The sequence below is a fragment of the Vitis vinifera genome, chromosome 1, assembly GCF_030704535.1.
Source record: "Vitis vinifera cultivar Pinot Noir 40024 chromosome 1, ASM3070453v1".
Classification (NCBI taxonomy): domain Eukaryota; kingdom Viridiplantae; phylum Streptophyta; class Magnoliopsida; order Vitales; family Vitaceae; genus Vitis; species Vitis vinifera.
The window spans coordinates 4689060-4709915 of NC_081805.1; the positions used below are offsets into that span (position 1 = coordinate 4689060).

Sequence of the window (20856 nt, forward strand, 5' to 3'; positions counted from 1 at the left end):
TTCTCATTTTAAAAAAACAATTCAAACACATTAATAAATGTGAATGAAATTAGTTTCTCATTGCCATTTTCTATTCCAACATTCCAAACATGCTCTAAGTGTTTTTAGTAAAAATGTTTTTATTAAATATGTTTTTAAGAAAGTCACCTATTAAATATTTTTTCAAAAAATATTATAATTGATTTTTTAAAATTACATCTTGTTTTTCAAAATTTTAAAAATATTTCTTAAACTTTTTTAAAAACATTTTTAATCTGAACACCCTTCTTAAAATCATTGAAACCAGACTTTTAATTAACCTACCAATCTTCAAAACAATCTAAGATGCAGAATGATTTTGTGAGTTAAGGTCAAGTGGGCGCTTCAATATTTATCATGTCTTTAAAAAAACTTCAGGGCCCAAGTCCAGATTCTCAGATATGGATTCTAACAGTTGCTTCCAATCATGTTGGTGAAATCAAATGAGTGTCACAGAAATCGCTATCATTGTGGTACTGGAAAAAAAGAAGAGATTCCTCCACTTGTTCTTGAAATTTATCTGCACGCATGCAATAAATCAATGCTCCATAATCTCCTGCACATGCAAATTAAAATCAAAATCAAGCCATTGGCCTCTCACATTACCATTCTTGGCTATTTTCTGCTATGTATATAAAGAGTAATAACCACATCATCCAACTTTTGCTCTGGTCGTCAAACTTCCACCACTTCTTTCCTAACCTCCTAACATCAAATACAAAAATGCCACATCCTTATTATTGAAAATTAAATTCCCACAAGCTTATGCCAGATTTTTTGTTGATTGGATATTCGGTCTCATAAAATTCAGTACCGATCACAAACATTCGTTATCCACCCTTGATATCGAGTAGGATAGAGTATCCATATATGGACTCGGTGCACCATACCTTCCCTCTATAAAAGGTTCTAGGGTGGTGAACTATTTTTATTTTTCTTCAAACGCAGCCTCGGCTAGTTACTATATGGTTTCCAAGCACTAAAAGGAAAAAAGAAATGGCTCAGATAGCTAAGATGGAAGCCCAAGTAGAGATAAAGTCCCCTTCCAATAAGTTCTACGAGGTCTTGAGCAGCAAAGCTCATCTCCTTCCCAAGGCCTGCCCCGACAAAATCAAGAGCATCGAAGTGGTTGAAGGTGATTGGAAGAGTGCGGGCTCTGTCAAGCTCTGGACTTACTGTATCGGTAAGGCAATGCTAACCATTATTCCCATGCCACCCTCAATCAAACAAAATACAACACTCAGCATATGGGCCTTCTTGTTTTTAATAATGATTGCATTGGAAGGTAATAACGAAACAAAAGGAATGACCCTTCCTATCATGTAAATAGCTCCATCTACCATGTAAACGTATTTATTTAAGGATTTCATAGCATAGGACACTTAGAAGGCATGTTTTTACTTGAATGTTTTAAGCGAAAGTGCTTTTCCTAAAAGTACTTTTTTAGATATCTTCAAAAACAATTACAAATGATTTTCAAATAAAATAAGTGATTTTTCAAATATTTAAAAATGATTTCTAAATTTTACCAAATGCCTATCTTTTTTAAATGCTTTTTAGGTTAAAAAGACTTCTTCAAATAATTGTTAAATGCATTGTTAGGAAGTGTCTCAAATTCCTAATTAGTATAAATTTTTTTTTTTGTAAAAAATATTATATAAATAACATTAGACTTCCTCATAGAATAAGGAAGGTTGTTAAAAATATTTTTATAAATATTATTGGTTATGAGAGAAAAAAGTTATGAGATGAAAATGAGTTTGTAAAAGACTATATAAGGTAGATAGAGATGTGCGAAAGAACGGGAGGTACTTGGTGGAGCGAGAAGACTCATGGTAGGGTAGAAATACAAAGAGTAAGGAAACATGAGATGTTTCATAAACTCACTAATTGTATTAGTTATGTTTTCTGTAATGTTTTGGTTCTGTCATCTGTAATATTTTTTATTGTATAGTAAAATAATTTTCTCTCATCTGTGGATATAAGCATGATTGGTCGAATTACGCTAAAACCTTATATACTATTTGTGTCAATTATTTTATCTTTGTATTCTTGATTAACGATGTTTGTATCAAAGCTTCCATCGACATAACATGCACTTTTATAAAATACAAAATTACAAGTTATATTTGAGAGGTGTTTTTGAAAATAATTTTGTAAAATAGTTTTTAAAAATTATTTTATAATATTTTGGAGAATAAAAATTTGTTTATGTTTTTAAATTTTTTTATATATTTTAAAATATATTTTTAAAAGTAACTTTTATTTATAATATTTTATTTTAATCATTTTCATATTTGAATAAACATTTCTTAAATCCCTAAAAGATAAGTTAAAATAATTAAAAACAATTATAAGATATTCTATGAGAATATCATGTTTTATATTTTTAACAAAAAAAATATTTTTTGTTTTATGGTTACTAAATGCAATTTTCTATTTTTTTAGAGAACATAGAAAAACAATTGCCAAACATGTCATAAAGTTTAGAAACTTAAAATTTTTTAAATTTTTTTTTGTATTTTAAAATAAATTTTATTCTAATACTTTATTTTTAATTATTTTTTATATATGTAGAGATATATAAAACATCCATTGAAAAATAAGTAAAAAGAATTTTAAAAATATTCTACAAAAATACTTTGTTTTATGTTTTTAATAACAAAAAAAATGTTTTTTATTTTCTAATTTTCAAAGGAAAAAAAACCAAAAAAACAAATGAATGAAGAGAGAGAAGAGAGGAAGATATTTAAAGGGAGCAAGAGCACATTTTCATACACTGATTAGCCTGTTTCTTTAAATTTTGTTTTATTATTTGATGGTAACCATGGAGCTGGGGATGATAATTACTGGACGGTTACCAACCTAATCAGCCTTTTTCATTCGAGTTGAGCTACATCATAACTTTATCTAAATCAATTTATATACGTGTAACATGTTTGAAATAGTGAACAGAAACCATCATGGAAACCAGTTTTCTACGGTAGTGTATTGTTTTAAAATATTTTAAAAAAAATCTTAACATAAAAGATAATTTCAAAATTGTTTTATTTTAATATCCCCTATTAAAAAAAAGGTTAATTGGTTAAAGGGATCAAAATAACTCTCATATTTGGAAATATAACCCACCAGTCAAAAAACAAAAAGTTAACCCGATTGAGACAAAAATGCCCTTCTTCTTTTATCTTTCCAAGACACACAACTTCTCCTCTTCTCCTTCATTTACAGAACGACTCCTCATATTTTTCAAAAAAATTCTCTCATCATCTTTTTCTACTTCATTATATTCATTTGGTGCATAAAACGGAAAGGTCATCTCCTCTTCCGCTTCATTTACAGAACGAGTCCTCATCTTTTATCATCTTCTTCTATTTTATTATCTTCCTTTGATGTACAAAACGAAAATATCATATTTCCTTCAAAAACCCTAGAAATCCTCTGTTTCATTCTGAATCCTTGGAAAAATTATTATTCTATTTTTTTTCAAGTTATCTCACATTATATCTTCAAGCATGAAGGAAATAATGAGTTCATTGAAAAGTAATAGGAGAAAAAGATTTAAAAAAATGGCGAAAAGCAAAAATGTCAATTGCGAATAGAAGAAAAAGTGAAGCAAAGGAAAGCGAAGCCAGTGAGCAAAAATCCCAACTATTGTGAAACAGTGATTGTGAACTTAACTGTGATTAAGTTCTTTGTTAATGGAACTCAACTACTATTATGTTCAGGCGAAAATTTGGACGATTATTATTATTTGATGGTAACCATGCCATGGAGCTGGGGATGATAATTACTGGACGGTTACTAAACTAATCAGCCTTTTTCATTCAAGTTAAGCTACATCATAACTTTATCTAAATCAATTTATATACGTGTAGCATGTTTGAAATAGTGAACAGAAACCATTATGGAAATCGGTTTTCTACAGTAGTGAATTGTTTAAAAATATTTTTTTTTAAATCATAACATAAAAGATAATTTTAAAATTATTTTATTTTAATATCCCCTGTTAAAAAGAATGAAAATTATCGTATTTTTTTGTATTTATTTTATAAATGATTATATTTTAATAATAATTTTTTAAAAGAACTTTTATTTTTTAAAATCCCATGGAAACTTGTGTCCACTCTATTGAAGAAGAGACACGCAAGCCCAAAAAGGTTGGGTGGAAGAAGCACCGCATTGGAATTATTGCAATTTATTGAGTTGGCTGCCCCTAGGCATTGACAGTTAAACAAAAAAAAAAAGAAAAAAATAAAAGAAAAGATAGAGAGAGAGCGCACTACCAATATTGGGGAGGACTGGAGGAGGCCTTGCCTAATTCACAACCCCCTTCTATATATAAGGGCAAGTTAATGTATTTCCTCTCGCCACTGCCTTCTGTTTGAATCATTTGTAATTAGTTTTATTAATCCAGCTAGTGTTATTATCAGGAAAAACATGGCTCTAACTGCAGGTAAGTTGGAGATTGAAACAGAGATCAAAGCAGTTGCTGATGAGTTCTTTAAAATCTTCAGGAGCCAAGCACACCACCTGCCTAATATCTGTTCCGATAAAATACACAAAATCTAGGTACATGAAGGTGACTGGGAGACTCAGGGATCCGTCAAGCATTGGATGTTCAAATTGATGAATGGTAGTTTTTCATTCATACTTTCTTTCGTTCATATACAGAGTATATATAGAGGGTAATCACCATTCTAAGAATGAGAAAGGATGATACAAGGAAAGAATAATATAAGGAAATAACAACTAATATCCTAATATCTCAACTTTCCTAATATCTCAATATTCCTAATATCTTAATATTCATAATATCTTAACTTTCCTAATATCTAAACACTAAATGATATAAGGAAATAATGATATAAGGAAAACATTCCTAATATCTCAACACTCCCCCTCAAGTTGGTGCATAGATGTCACACATGTCCAACTTGTCTAAAATTTTTTGAGAATACTTGACTTGAGACAGCTTTGGTGAGGATATCGACTAACCAATCTTACTTTCCACCTTGGATCAACTAAGGCTTCTTGCACATTGTTAGGAATAACTACAGTAAATAATTGATTTACAAATGACTTATTTGATTCAGACAAACGATGGTTAGACACATAGTTGCTCATGGGATATTTGACTTTGGTAGACAAATCAGGTTCATATGTGGGTTTAGGAATACCAAGATTATGACGATGTGGTAACCGTTTCATGAATGGATCGGGTTCCAAATTAAGAACACCCTCAACAGACGACGATTGGTTTGATATTTCAGTGAAGACATCTTCAGACCCAAATTGTTGACCTCTCATATCCAACTCACCCACTTCCTGGTTCACTAGTTCAGATTGTCCAGATTCATTCTCCTTAGAGATATGATAATCATAATCAAGAGTCTGAATTTCCTTATGGTACTCCCCCTGAAGTTCAGACTCAGATGAAAATTACATCGAATCTTCATGAAACACCACATCCATTGTAATATACATTTGTCGAGTTGGAGGATGGTAACATCGATATCCCTTTTTGTGCAATGCATATCCAACAAACACACATTGCAATGCATGGGAAGTTAACTTAGTGCGTTGGTGCTTGTGTAGATGCACAAATGCCACGCAACCAAAAACACGAGGAGGTAGATTTGGGACGGTTGGGGCAACTACGACATTAGTAAGAGCTTGGAGAGGTGTTTGAAAGTTAATTGAGCTAGAAGGTACCCGATTGATCAAGTATACGGCAGATGTGATTGCTTCTCCCCAATAAGATATCGGTGTTTTTGCTGCTATCAAGGAAGCACGAAAAACCTCTAACAAGTGCCGATTTTTTCGTTCAACGACTCCATTTTGCTGGGGTGTATTGGAACAAGTAGTTTGATGAATGATGCCATGTCCTTCCAAATACTTTTGAAGATCAGAACTTTGATATTCTCCACCATTATCACTACGCAGAACCCGAACCTTTGCATTGTATTGAGTTTCAATCATTTTATGAAATTTTTGAAACAACAAGTTCACTTCATCTTTGGTCTTCATCAAGTATAACCATGTCATTCTGGTACAATCATCAATAAAAGTAACAAACCAACGCGAACCACTCAAAGTTGGGACTTTGGATGGGCCCCAAACATCAGAATGTATAATCATAAAAGGAGACGGACTTTTATTCAAAATTAATGGAAAGGAAGCACGATGGCTTTTAGCCAATTCACAAATATCACAACGGAAACCAGAAATATCACTCTTTGCAAACAAACTAGGAAATAATTTTTTTAAATATCCAAAGGAAGCATGTCCCAAACGTCGATGCCACAACCAAATTTCAGACTTTTTCTTCTCTTCCTCAGATCCATCTGCCATCAAGGCTTGTCGCAACTTATTTGAATCATTTGACTGCAAGTCCAAATAATAGAGTTTTCCCCGCTTAATACCAAAACCAATCGTCTGTCTTGTTTGGATGTCCTTAAAAACACAAAATTCAGGCCAAAAAATGACAATACAAGATAAGACTGCAGTGATTTGAGAAACTGACAAAAGATTGTAATTTAAGGATGGAACAACTAAAATAGAATCCAAATTCAAAGTATCAGTAAGAGTTAAGGATCCTTCCCCAATGACTGGGGTTGTGTTACCATTGGCTGTGGAAACAAATTTTTGTGAGGAAGGTCTAACGGGTGAGACTTGTCTAGAATCAAAAGTCATATGATCTGTAGCACCAGAATCAATTATCCATGCATTATTAATAACAGGTGTAGAAGTATTTAAAAACTTACCACCATAATCTGTAGCGGCTATCAATGCAGAGGCTTTCTCATCAACATTAGCCTCTGTTTTTATTTCGGCAATAGCTGCAGTCGAGGTTTTCTTGGAATTCTTCTTCTGTTGATCACGATTGTGATCCCACCAGTCTGGATATCCCACAATTTCAAAGCAACGACTCTTGGTATGACCAGTCTTATTGTAGTGAGTGCATTTGAAGGTTGACTTATCAATATTATGGTCTGTCTTAGGATGATTGGTCTTGGATTGGTCCTGCCAATTTCGGGTTAATTGTTGTCGGACTACCATAGCTGAGGTGTCAGGGTTGTCAGATTCTGCTTTCATACTAGCATGACGTAATGCCTCTCGTTGAATCAGTGCATAGCATTCTTCCAAATAGGGAAGAGGATCTTTGCGTAGAATCTCTCCTCAAACTTGCTCAAAGTCACCACCCAATCCAGCAAGAAAGATGTGCACCCGTTGTCGTTCAATGGATTTCCGGTATGCTGCAATGTCTTCAGGGTCTTTCATGACTACCTTCTCCCGATGATCCAATTCGCAAAAAAGTTCAATTAACTCTCCATAATATTCAGAAAGAGACCTGCCGTTTTATTTGGCAGTGAAGACTTTTTGATTCAAAGTGAAAACTTGTAATTCATCACTTTCATCATAGAAGGCCTTTGATAATGCACTCAAAATTTCTTGAGCGGTGGGTAAGCGTAAGTAATGCTTCATAATTTCTGGACTCATGGACATTAACAACCATCTCTTCACCTTTTGATTCTCAGCATACCATTTTTCATATCCATCTTCTGACTCTTTTGGTAGATTTGTCTTACCTCGGATGTAGGAAAGTTTTTCCCGTTCGGCAATATGCATCTCCACGAGTTGTGACCAAACGTCATAGTTTGATTTAGTCAAAATAATTCCTGAATTGAAAGTACCTTCAGATTGAAAAACAATAATACTTTTTTCACTCATTTTTTTTTTCTCTCGCAAAGAAGGGGCAATTGTTGGCCTTACAACAAAATATCCAGGATTTCAGGAACCTAGCTCTGATACCATGTTCAAATTGATGAATGATAGTTTTTCATTCATACTTTCTTTCGTTCATGTACAGAGTATATATAGAGGGTAATCACCATTCTAAGAATGGGAAAGGATGATACAAGGAAAGAATAATATAAGGAAATAACAACTAATATCCTAATATCTCAACTTTCCTAATATCTCAATATTCCTAATATTTCAATATTCATAATATCTTAACTTTCCTAATATCTAAACACTAAATGATATAAGGAAATAATGATATAAGGAAAGCATTCCTAATATCTCAACATTGGAGTTACACCATTGGTATAACATGCAACTCAAACTCAGAACTCCAAAACACTAGCTGGCATTATATTCTGCTAAAATATTTTTTGATGTTTATCTTTCATTTCATTGTTGTTTTCTTCACCTCTCAAATTTTCTTTTATAATAAATGCATGCCTCTTTGTACTTTTTTTTTTCTTGCAAAGAAGTGACTATAATCGATGGTTCTTAGTAATGTATATGGCATCTAATAATAGCTTTAACATATTCCAATTATGTTTAACCTCACATTTTGGTTTGAACTAGGAGGGAATTCTAAGAGTATTAAGGAGACTGTGGAATCAAAAGATGAAGAGAACAGGTCCATCACGTTCAAGGTTTTGGATGGGGAGCTGTTGAACGACTACAAGAGCTACAAGTTCACCACACAAGCGATACCAAAGGGGGAGGGCTGCTTGGTGAAATGGACCGCTGAATATGAGAAGGCAAGTGAGGATGGATCAGATCCCCGTGGCTACCTGGAGCTTGCAGTTAATATCACCAAAGATATCGAAAGTCACCTTCTCAATGCATAACGCCAAGACCATATGTACCGTTTGCTAGTATTTCTCTCTTAAATAAAGTTTGGAACTTGGATGTGCATCTATGTACTATCTCGACCTTTTAATAAACGCAAATTCCAGCTGTACTGGAGTTGGTGACTAATGCCGAGAAGACAAACTAGGTTCCCGATCCTCAGTTATTTATGCAATAATATTAATTAGTGCATGCGTGTGATTAGTTGTATGGTTCTGGGAGTTGCTTTGTGATTGTTAATCGGTGTCTTTTGTAGTGGGATTATTACATGCATGTAATGTGAAGAACATATGATCCATGAGGAAATAAATTAAATGAAAATTACCCAGGCTCCATCATGAGGAGCCTTTGAGCATGCCCACAAGCCTACGTTCCTGCATTCAAGTCACATATGTGAAAATTCCACTTTGCACATAATCTAAATAATTTATCTAAAAATCTAAGAAGTAATCTCTCTCTCCATCTATGTCTCTCTCTCCCCATCTATATGTACCTCAAATGAAGAGGTAAGGTAATGTAAAATCCCCACCTCAAATTTAGGGATATTTATATAATTTGAAAATTTTAAAAAGACCTACATTAATTTTGTAAATATTTATGTAATCAACTTTCTCAGATTAATTAAATAAAAAATTGACCAAGATGATTAAAAATGCAAATTTGATGAGGACATGAAGTAAAAAGTGGTAGGGTTTAAGGACAATGGCTTCTACTGAATTTTGGTGAGGTGGTGATACAATGAGGAAAATAGATTAATAAAGTTTATCCATGGAAATAGAAAATAGAAAACAAAAAATATAAAATAATAATAATATTCATGTTAATCATTTAATAAATATAATAAATGCAATTATATATGCTAAGTGAAAATAACAATATTATTATTATTATTATTAATGCTTATGATAGGTGAGAATTAAGTCTTTTAGAAATTTGAGTAATTTTTTCAAGGTAAAGCTTATAGTTCATTAAGTCATTTTATAATTCCTTATATATTTTTTTATTGATTTTTAAAGTATCAAAATGTGTAAATTCTTTAAAGTGGATCAAATAGTTTTTTTTTTTTTTGAAATATTTTGTGATTTGTTTGGTTGTTATGAAAGTGAATTTTATTACTTAATTTATTATAATGATTTTAAAACTCTAGTTATTAGTGGTTTTAGTCAACAAGGATAAGTTATTAACCTTCTTTACCTTTGGTCAGTGAAGGGATGTAGTATAACACTAGCCAATAAATGTGTCATTGGTCTTGTATACTATTGATTAGAAATTGTTATGTCCACCAATGAGAGTATTAAAGTGAGGTGAGCCACCTAATGTAAGTCCCAATATTTGGGCACAACGTTATTATTAATTAATAAACAAAAATAAATAGTTTATTTATAAAAATTTTTTTCTAAATATAAATTGAGTATGCAAATTGTATTTTTTAATTCTATCTTTAAATTTAAAGTGTTTAATCTTTTGAAGAAAGTGAATTTAATTTTTTGAAGAAAGTGAATTTAATTTTTGAATTAAATAAATTAACCTGATAATTGATTTTTATAAAAATTTGATATCTCTTAGAATTTAATTCTCTACAATATATACCTGATTTTTTTCATTGAACTATTTTTTCTTATTGAACCATTGAAGTCACCCTTCTTTATTATTCCCCTTTTCATATACAAATGGTATAAGTGAGAAGGGATTACGGGAGGAGAAATGTTTCTATTATAAACAACTTTGGAATTGAATTATGTTGGATTGTGAAACGTGAATCGGTTTAATTTATTGTATTTTGCAAGGAATGCTAGAGGTCGAGTGTCTAATTGAGCTTGCGGGGATCAAGAGTCTTGATCGGTTCGTTGGGACTTGGGATTGAGTTGTCCAATCAGCTCATGGGGTTAAAGGAATATCCTTCGATTTTTTTTAATACGATGAATAACGAGTTTGTCCTAATTGTATATTTAATCTTATTATAATTTAAAGTTTCTTTTTAGAGAGTGTGTGACTGCAATCGAAAGGATAATGAGTGTTTAGTACTCGTCTTATTTTTTTCTGAACCAAATTAAAAATCTATTGTTTTTCTTTATTTTCTAATCGTGTGTGCATGATTTGATCAACAAATTATTTATAGGATTGTTTACTTAAATTTGATTGTAATTTATTTAAGTTTTTAGGAGAATCATTAAATTTATTATTACAATATTTTATTAGTTTTGAATTTGTTATTTAAAGTGATTCATTTACTTGGTTCAAAGGTTTGACATATAAAGTCACCGTGGTTCCCTTGGTGTCGCGGGTGATTTTGTAAGTGCCTTCGGACTACAGAATATTAATTAACCTACCAATCTTCAATGTAATCTAAGATGCAGAAAGATCTTGTGGGTTAAGGTCAAGTGGGCGCTTCAATATTTATCATGTCTTCAAAAAAAACTTCAGGGCCCCAGTCCAGATTCTCAGATATGGATTCTAACAGTTGCTACCAATCACGGGGGTGAAAACAAATCAGTGTCGCAGAAATCGCTATCAATGTGGTACTGGAAAAAAAAGAAGAGATTCCTCCACTTGTTCTTGAAATTTATCTGAACGCATGCAATAAATCAATGCTCCATAATCTCCTGCACATGCAAATTAAAATCAAAATCAGGCCATTGGCCTCTCACATTACCATTCTTGGCCGTTTTCTGGTGTGCATATAAAGAGTAATAACCACACCATCCATCTTTTACTCTGGTTGTCACACTCCCACCACTCTCCCACCACTTCTTCCCTAATCTCCTAACATCAAATACAAAAATGCCACATCCTTATTATTGAAAATTAAATTCCCATACATATAAATCTTATGCCAGATTTTTTGTTGATTGGATGATATTCGGCCATATAAAATTCAGTATCAATCACAAACATTCGTTATCCAATCTTGATACCGAAGAGGATAGAGTATCAATCCATCTATGGGCCCGGTGCACCAGGCCTTCCGCCTATAAAAGTTTTCTAGGGTGGTGAACTATATTCTTCAAACACAGCCTTGGCTAGTTACTATCTGGTTTCCAAAGAAAGAAGAAATGGCTCAGATAGATAAGATGGAAACCCATGTAGAGAAAAAGTCCCCTGCCAATGAGTTCTACGAGGTCTTCAGCAGCAAAGCTCATCTCATTCCCAAGGCCTGCCCTGACAAAATCAAGAGCATCGAAGTGGTTGAAGGTGATTGGAAGAGTGTGGGCTCTGTCAAGCTCTGGACTTACTGTATCGGTAAGGCAACGCTAACCATTATTCCCATGCCACCCTCAATCAAACAAAATAATACACTCAGCACATGGACCTTCTTGTTTTTAATTATTATTGCTGTGGAAGATAATAATAACAAAACAAAGGGAATGACCCCTTCTGATACGGGTGCCTCCTCATATTAGTTTTTTGAAGTTCTCCATGCAAACTAAAGTAGAAATCAATCTTTAGGCACATCCCTTATCTGAGCTTCACATGACCTTAGTTTCATTTTAAATTAACCTGCAGGAGGAAATACTTCGTCTAGCAAGGAGAGGGTGGAAAAGAAAGACGATAAGAACAAGTCCATCACTTTCAAGGCTCTGGATGGAGAGGTCATGAAGGATTTCAAGAGCGTCATCTCCATCCTTGAAGTGAGTGCAAAGGATGACGGCAGCCTGGTGAAATGGACTTTGGAATATGAGAAGTCAAATGAGAAACTCCTACCTCCAGATGCTTACCTCAGCCTTGTAATTAGTATGAGTAAAGAAATCGACGCTTACCTTCTCAAGGCATAAGCCGCATAACAAGCCCTATATCCTTGACTTGATATGAAAGCATCCTAGCCTGGGTCCTCCTGGGAATAACGGAGTTGCTATGCGTACCTCCATATTATATTATCGACACCTACTGGCTACTGCTGTACTCCATGTAACTTCTTGCTGTACTTAATTATATGAGCTTCCTGAATTAATGTTGGAATGATAAATCAAGCTTTATGGTAGAATCAAATGATTGCTCTATCATGGAATAAATTTCGCAATAAAAATAAATATTAGAGGAGAGTTATGAAACGAAGCTTTTTTTTCTGCATCAAATTAACTTTTCATACACTGTTTTTAAAACAAATCAACATACAATGATCTTATGTTGTACCTTTTCCGTTGCAGATTGCTTTTAAAAATGTTCTCCCCACAGGCACTTCTATGGTATCTTTTCAAAATTGCTATTATATATGTTTAATTAACCATTCATTTTGGTCTAAAGCTAGGACGAACTTCTAAGACTGCCACGGAGACTCTGGAAATCAACAGATGAAGAAAAAAATAAAATATATCCATGACTTCCAAGGTTTTGGAAGCAGAGGTCATGAATCATTTCAAGAAGATTCAAGTCATCCATGCAAGTAACAGCAAAGGATAAGCGCAGCTAGGTGAAATGGAGACTGGATATTGAGGGTCACTATCTCAGATTCTCAAGGCATAGCATTAAAAACATATCCTTTAATTGGTAGTATAATCTCAAACTTGTATGTAAAGACCAGACCGTGGAAGTGCATATATGCATTTTATTCTTCAATAAGCGCAGGCTTAGGGGGTAGTTCAATAACCTCTGGGCTTAGTCAATCCCGAGAAGATATTAATAAATTTCCCTGGATTATTCCTCTCATGAATATCAGTGCCTGTAATTTGGTTGTGTGCTAACGGGAGTTGCCTCTTGCGATCGGTTGGGTTCTTTAATAAACGCATTATTAGGTATGAATGATCAGGAAATTGATAAGTAAAAAACAATTTAATTATTTCACTTAAGTCATAAACCATTATGAGGAGCCTTGGAATATATGCATGAGTCTAGATTCTCGCAGCCACTAATCACGTAGTCAAAATTGGCCAGTCGCAAACATTCCAATCATTCTTTATGATAAGAAAGAAGAGTTCACTCTTCTTTTTCTCGAGTTTTTTATTTGGAGAGAGCAATTTATCAGCCTCACATTTTGAGACCTTTCTTGGCACATCACTTTCAGAATCTGATTTCCTAGCTCCACTATAGAAGTAAAGCCAGTTGGGTATCACATTCTTGTTTTATGTCTCCTTGAGTGGGTCGGGTGTATATAAAAATTTGCCAGTTGAAGATTTTCTTTGTTATGCTAGTCTTTCTTTTTCTAACCTCCTGATATCAAATGGGAAAATGCCATATCGTTACTGGACAATTGACCCATAATGGAGAGACTTTTGTTGGTTGGACTTGGGCTTTTATATAACTCAGCAACTATCATAATTATAGGAGAAATTTGAAGTAACCATATTGATTTGGGTCTACCAAGAAGCAAGGTGAATCGTAACATATCATGCATATAACTTGATTCAATTATTTTATATTCTACTTGTTTCTTATGTATTTTTACTTTTATCAAATAGTTTAGATATCATTACCAAATATTCTCCTGACATTTTCCTATTATTTCTGTAAGATGCTATAATCTACACCCAAAGTAGTGGACCACTTACACTTTATTATGTACTAACCACGATCATAACTTACATTCTCCACCTTGGCCTCTCTCTTATCCCAAAAAGTAAAGACTCAGGGTTCGTATCCCTTCCCTTCTGTCTATATAGGTCTAAGAGTAGTCAAGTGTTTCCTTCAATAGCCTTCATATTCTTGGCAGTAACTAGGTACTTGGTTTTCAAACACAACAAAAATAATGGCTCAAATTGCCAAGATGGAGGTCCAAGCAGAGATCAAGTCCCCTGCCAGTAAGTTCCACGAGGTCTGTAGCCGTAAAGTTTATCTCGTACCCAAGGCTTGCCCTGAAAAAATTAAGAGCATTGAAGTAGTTGAAGGTGACTGGAAGACTGTGGGCTCTGTCCAGCTTTGGACTTATTTCATCGGTAAGGCAAAATCCATCATTCCACGCCTCCCCCAACAAACACAAGGACACAGAGCTCAATTGTACTTCTATTATTATTACTATTATTAGGAAATAATGATAATCTAATGGTAATGTGACTCTACTCATGCCGATATAAACCCCGTAATCTTGATCTCAAATTGCTATCAAACAAAAGAATATCAAATAAAGGTAAAGTGTGTCCCCTATATTTATACGTAGATAGATGAGTTCTAAGCTTAGCACCATGTTTTCCATTTGAAAAACAGGAGGAAATACCGAAGAGGCTAAGTTGGTGGTTGAAAGGGTAGACGAGGAAAACAAAACGGTCACTATGAACGTTGTGGAAGGAGATATCGTGAAGTATTTCAAGATCTTCAAGTGCACTATTCAAGTAACCGTAAAGGATAAGGGCAGCTTGGTGACATGGAGTGTGGAATATGAGAAGCTAAATGAGAGTGGCCCCGCTCCAGATGCTTACCTCAACTTTGCAATGGGTATCGTTGAGAACGTGGATGCTTACCTTCTCAAGGCATGACAACAAAGGCGTATTCATGAGTCATGACATGGTATGAAGCACTGGTACAACAAAAACTTGGGAATAATGTACCACACGCCATGTCCTCAACTTCTACTGGTCATCGCTATAATATTAAAAGTAACTTCTTATTCTACTTATATACCTTCCAAGTACTTTGTGTCTTGAATGTTATTATCTAAAAATAAAAATAGAAAATCTCGAAGAAGAGCATTGTCCTTCGACACTTTTCTTTCTTTCTTTCTTTCTTCACTGCTGAGAATCTCAACGTACGACTACCATTTGCATTATGGACCCATGACTGCCATCCTTTGACCACATTTGTTGCCCTCCCACCAAACTCCTACGCGTCAAAATTTCTATTGTTGCTTGAACAATATTTTCATTTGAAAAACAAGGAAACGATTTAAAAATTCTTATCTCATGTCTAGTTACCCCGGTCGACCATATAAAGTACCACTTGATCACTCTAGTCTCCTTTGCTAGCCCATGGGCAATGCAATACCCAGCAGGTCCCAGTAACCAACTCTATGTTCCTCCGAAAATGAAACAAATCAGGTCGTTTCAGGGATGCATTTGATCTCACCCTTTTGTTTTGTGTCCGTTATTTTTTATTTTAATATCACATGTTTATATTTTAATCTCATTCTTTACACCTGGATTTGCTGATAAAGGCAACTTTCTTTTTGAGCTTTGATCGAGATTTTTATGAAATTCCTGTGATATTACCGTCCTGCTCCTGCTTAAGAATGTAACTTTGATTTTGCTTTTAGTGAAGTCTTTAGGTGTTGTTTATTCCCCAAAATCTTTTGATGTTTCTGAAATTGCTTCAGTGGACTTTGAGAGGTTGCAGGTACCTCTTTTCTCCTGAAATAGAATTTGTTTCAGTGGAGCAAGACAACAGGATGAGCAAAAAATAGAACCAATTTTATTGATATATATCAGGTTTTTGAGACGTTGAAGAACATTTCTAACAACTTTTTTTGATGGGTGACCAAGCCTATTATGCCACAATGCATATACAGAACAAGAAGAAAAAGAAGCAGGTGTTGGAACTACAGAAGAATTGTATACTAAGGGTTGTGTTGACATACTGACATATGACTTATGAGGAGTTGAGGGAGAGAAGCTGCCACTGATTATTAATGAGATCAATTTGAGACTGATAAAAAACATAAAGACCATCTTTAGGCCTACCCCTCCAGTAGCACTGTTTTGAAGTGAAATTCAAAGAAGACATTCTTTTGGGCAAATTTTGACACACTGAGAAGGTTCTAATTAGCAATTTCAGGGACATGAAGTGTTTTAAAGAGTAATTTCAGCAAACATAACTTCAACTTTACATCCACCTGACCTCATTATTTCAGTTTGACAAGAGGGCTTAATTATATCAGTATGACTGCTAAGAAGACTTTGGAATATTATAAAACGAGTCCATCAAGTTCAAGGTTTGGAATGGAAAGATCATGAGTAATTTCACTACTTTTAAGCTGAATATGAGAAGGTAAATGAGGATGTCCCAGACCCAATGCTTACTAAATCATTGAAGGTCACCTTCTTGAGGCATAATTCCAATTCTTTTCATCGATGCTTCTTAGATGTTATAAAACAATACTATGAAAATGAAAACGTAATGTAATTTTGTCAAAGCCTTTTCCTTATTGAAGACTCTGGACTGATTGCGTGGGTGCGCAACACCCACCATAATTCCCACACCAACGCCCAACTAACCAAATCACGTAAGGCCTCACATGGCCTCATTATTATTTCTGTTGAAAGATAATACTATATTACATACGAGATGGCCATTCTACCAGCCACCTGTAAAGTTGGTGATAAATTGATACTAAAAATAGAAGGAAAATTAAGTTGAAATTAAGGGTGTCTATTTAAATTTAATTATTCCCTAGATATGATCTTTTGATATGATTTGAACCCGTTAATCATTTATTTTTATATAAAGAGACAAAAATTCAATTGTATAATCCAGGATGAGTCACTTGGCCGGGTTTTCGACGACAGCTAAATCAACCTTCATTTAGTAATGATTGCCCATGAAATAAATTATCATGTCTCCTCACAATATAATAAACTAATAAAAAATAAAAGAAGATCACAAAGAAAAGCATCTTAGTGGAAGTTTTTTTTTTTTTTTTTTTCTTTCATTTGTTGGTGGTGACACTCCGTGAAATGTGATCAACTAGCATTTGAATTACACAACCTAATGCAAATGATAAAAAGCATAAATTACTTTAGAGTGTTTAGAATTTGGAAGACTCTAGCTAGGATGATATGGCATGGGTCTGTGGCCGACAACCACCAAACCCAACGCTAAATAATTATTATTGAACCATCATCATCAGTATAAGCAACATCAAACCTCTCCATGTTAAACTGTACATTTTATTTCATCCGGATCTAATATCTAATTATAAATGATTATGTATGAGATTGCAATCCTTTGCTTAACTCTTTGAAAATCTAATTATAAATATTTGGAATATCGATTTCATCTCTACCATTAAAAGCATATGAAAAAAATATCTTGGTCTTTGAATAAAAGTAAGTATAAATAATTAGACTAGGGTACCAAATGATGAAATCAAATATAAATGAATTATAACCATCAAATTTCTATTTTTCATTATTAAATCATTGGGCGCTCCAATTTTTACATGATGTATAACTATTGACGGAAATGTTAATTAGGGATGGCAACGGGGCTGGTTTTTTCGGGTACCCGCCCCCCCCTCCCCCCCCCCCGCCCCTAATGGGACGGGGTTGAAATTTAATAAACGGGTTTTTAACGGGTATGAGATTTTTTTTTAAAACCAGGGGCGGGTTCGGGACGGGTTCGGGACGAGTTCGGGTATTGCCCCATTCCGCCCCGCCCCGCCCTGTTTACATATAAAATCAATTTTAAAATTAATTTTATTTTACTATTTTTAATATATAGATAATAATAAAAAAATTAATAAAATAAGTTATAAAAAATATAATAATTTTATTATTTATAAATATATTTATTTTAATGTAATTAAAAATTTTAAAAGTAAATTTTTTTTTTTATAAAAAAAAGGAGGCTAAACGGGGCGGGACGGGGATGAGAATTATTTTTAATAAACGGGGCGGGGTTGGGATGGGGGCAACCCGTCCCGAACCCGCCCTGTTGTCATTCCTAATGTTAATATAAGGATATAATAATGGGTAAAATTAGTTGAAAGTGTTTTTTTTATGACATAAAATAATTTTTCAAATTTTAATTTCTATTTACTTTGTCTTCCCTTGTCATGTATCTTTGTAATTTTCCGATTTGTTTATCAAAACAATAAATGATGTCATGTTATGATTTCTCTTTTTGTCTTCCTTTTTAATTGACGTGTTTATTGGAATAATATATTATGTTAGACAAAATAACACATACCTCCACTGCCCAAATCCCCTCCGTGACAATGAACCCCATCTTTAAGCATTATTATAAAATTAAGCATAAAGTTATTACAAGTTTCTTCCATTTCACATGCCTTTCCCATAGATTGAGTGGTGGAGATGATCATTCTTGAACGATTTATAATTTTAATGAATTCTGTCTATTCTCATATCTTTTAAGAGGGAATTCAAATCAACTTATCTTATTTTCTCAACGCTACTTAACTTCCACGGCTTCAAATTTACATGATCATATCATTATCAATAACTTCGGCATAACTATTCAAATTTTAATAAGAACTTCAAATCATTGTTACCTTTATTGCCTTAAAAATCTTTTTCTTTGTCAATGATCCCTGCACGATTATTAAATAATAGGATTGTTATTGTCATATTAACTAATTTTGATAATATAGTCATCGTCACGGCTGAGTGCCGTTTTCTTGGGAGATTTTTCATAAATTTAAATCAATACCAGTTATAGGAAATGCGTCACAAATTAGGAAGATATCGAGCTGGAAGCAGATGATATATAATTCATTATTTTCTTCCTTATTGAAGCTTGACAAACCAATCCAAATGCATTAACGTGAGAAGCAAGGTTTTATGCTCATTTTCAATGAACCTTGTCAACATGCACGTCAAAAACAATGATTTATTAACTACGTACATGTAGAACTGCATGGGAAAAAAAAAATACAATTAAGGCATTGGGATATGAATAAAACGCTTAACTTAAAATTCAAAATTCTCAAAACTACGTTTTTCACACCAAAATGTTTCATCCAGCCAACCTAAGACCGAGTGAATCCTCCCTCTAAAGCACATTGCCCAAGACTACAGGCAACGTAGTAATTACCTAAGCAAATACGTCAGAATCATACCAATTTTTACCAAAGTGGGTATCGGGAAGGAGCTTTGCCTAATTCATCCTTCTATATATAAGGACAAGGTTATCTACTTCTTCTCATCACTGCCTTCTGTTTGAATATTTTGTAGTTAGTTTTATCAATCCAGCTAGTGTTATTATCAGAAAAACATGGCTCTAACTGGTAAGTTGGAGACTGAAACAGAGATCAAAGCACCTGCTGATAAGTTCTTTAAAATCTTCAGGAGCCAAGCACACCACCTTCCTAATATCTGCTCCGATAAAATACACAAAATCGAGGTACATGAAGGTGACTGGGAGACTCAGGGCTCCGTCAAGCATTGGAGTTTGACCGTTGGTAAGGCATCTCAAACTAAGAACCACAAAACACTAGCGTTATATTCTGTTAATTAAAATAAGTTATTATGTTTTTGTTTCATTTCATTGTTGTTTTCTTCACCTTTCAATTATTCTATTAGAATAAAAGCATGCCTCTTTGTACAATTTTTTTCTTGCAAAGAAGTGATCGAGTCTGGGCCGCTAGTGACTATGATGGTTCTTAGGAATGTACATGACATCTAATAATAGCTTCAACATATTCCAATTATGTTTAACCTCACATTTTGGTTTCAACTAGGAGAGAATTCTGAGAGTATTAAAGAGACTGTGGATCAAATAGATGAAGAAAACAGGTCCATCACATTCAAGGTTTTGGATGGGGAGGTGCTGAAAGACTACAAGAGCTACAAGTTCACCACACAAGCGATACCAAAGGGGGAGGGCTGCTTGGTGATATGGACCATCGAATATGAGAAGGCAAGTGAGGGTGGCCCAGATCCCCATAACTGCCTAGAGTTTTCAGTTAATATCACCAAAGATATCGAAAGTCACCTTCTCAATGCGTAACACCAAGGCCATATCCACCCTTTGCTAGTATCTTGCTCGTAAATAAAGTTTGGAACTTGGAAGTCCATCTATCTCTATCTTTCAATAAACGCAAATTCCAGGTGTGGACTTGGTGATTAGTGCCGAGAAGATAAACTAGGTTTGCCTTGGTTATTTGTGCAATAATATTAGTGCATGAGTGGGATTGATTGTATGCTATCTTGTCCGGGAGTTGCTTTGTGTCTTTTGTAATGGGATTACTACATGTAATGTGAAGACTATATGATGCATGGGGAAATAAATTAAGCGAAAACTTCCATGGGCTCCATCATGAGGAGCCTTTGAGTAAGTCCACAAGCCTACATTCTTGCATTCTAGTCACATGTGTCAAAATAAGTCTCTACAAATTAAAGTCTTATTGTCAAAATCCCACTTTACACATAATCTAAATAATTTAGCTAAAATCTAATAAGTATGTCTCTCTTTATATGTACTTACCATCCCAACTTTTAAATTTAGGGATATCTATGTAATTTAGATTTTAAAAAGAAAATTTTAGGGATATTTACAAAGATAAATGAAATATTTTTGGTTCCGATAACCATT

At 33.8% G+C, this 20856-nt stretch overlaps 3 protein-coding genes across 3 annotated transcripts; all 3 read left to right on the forward strand.

The window, feature by feature from the left end:
* Positions 1-1014: 1014 nt before the first annotated feature.
* LOC100242225 (MLP-like protein 43) lies at positions 1015-8663 on the forward strand. Its single transcript, XM_059736227.1, has 2 exons — positions 1015-1201; positions 8395-8663. Exons 1-2 carry the CDS (start codon positions 1015-1017, stop codon positions 8661-8663), a joined length of 456 nt encoding a protein of 151 aa, XP_059592210.1.
* A 3015-nt stretch (positions 8664-11678) lies between these two features.
* On the forward strand, positions 11679-15312 carry LOC100266230 (MLP-like protein 34). Its single transcript, XM_059736237.1, has 4 exons — positions 11679-11904; positions 12169-12431; positions 14312-14531; positions 14800-15312. The coding sequence occupies exons 1-4, from the start codon at positions 11718-11720 to the stop codon at positions 15066-15068; spliced, it is 939 nt and encodes a 312-aa protein (XP_059592220.1). The 5' UTR covers positions 11679-11717; the 3' UTR covers positions 15069-15312.
* A 4176-nt stretch (positions 15313-19488) lies between these two features.
* Positions 19489-20463, forward strand: GRIP61 (ripening-related protein-like; the record flags this gene model as incomplete). The annotated part of the gene is given in 2 exon segments (NM_001281222.1): positions 19489-19723; positions 20003-20463. Coding segments are annotated over 2 exon segments (456 nt in total). The 3' UTR covers positions 20272-20463.
* Positions 20464-20856: the final 393 nt, after the last annotated feature.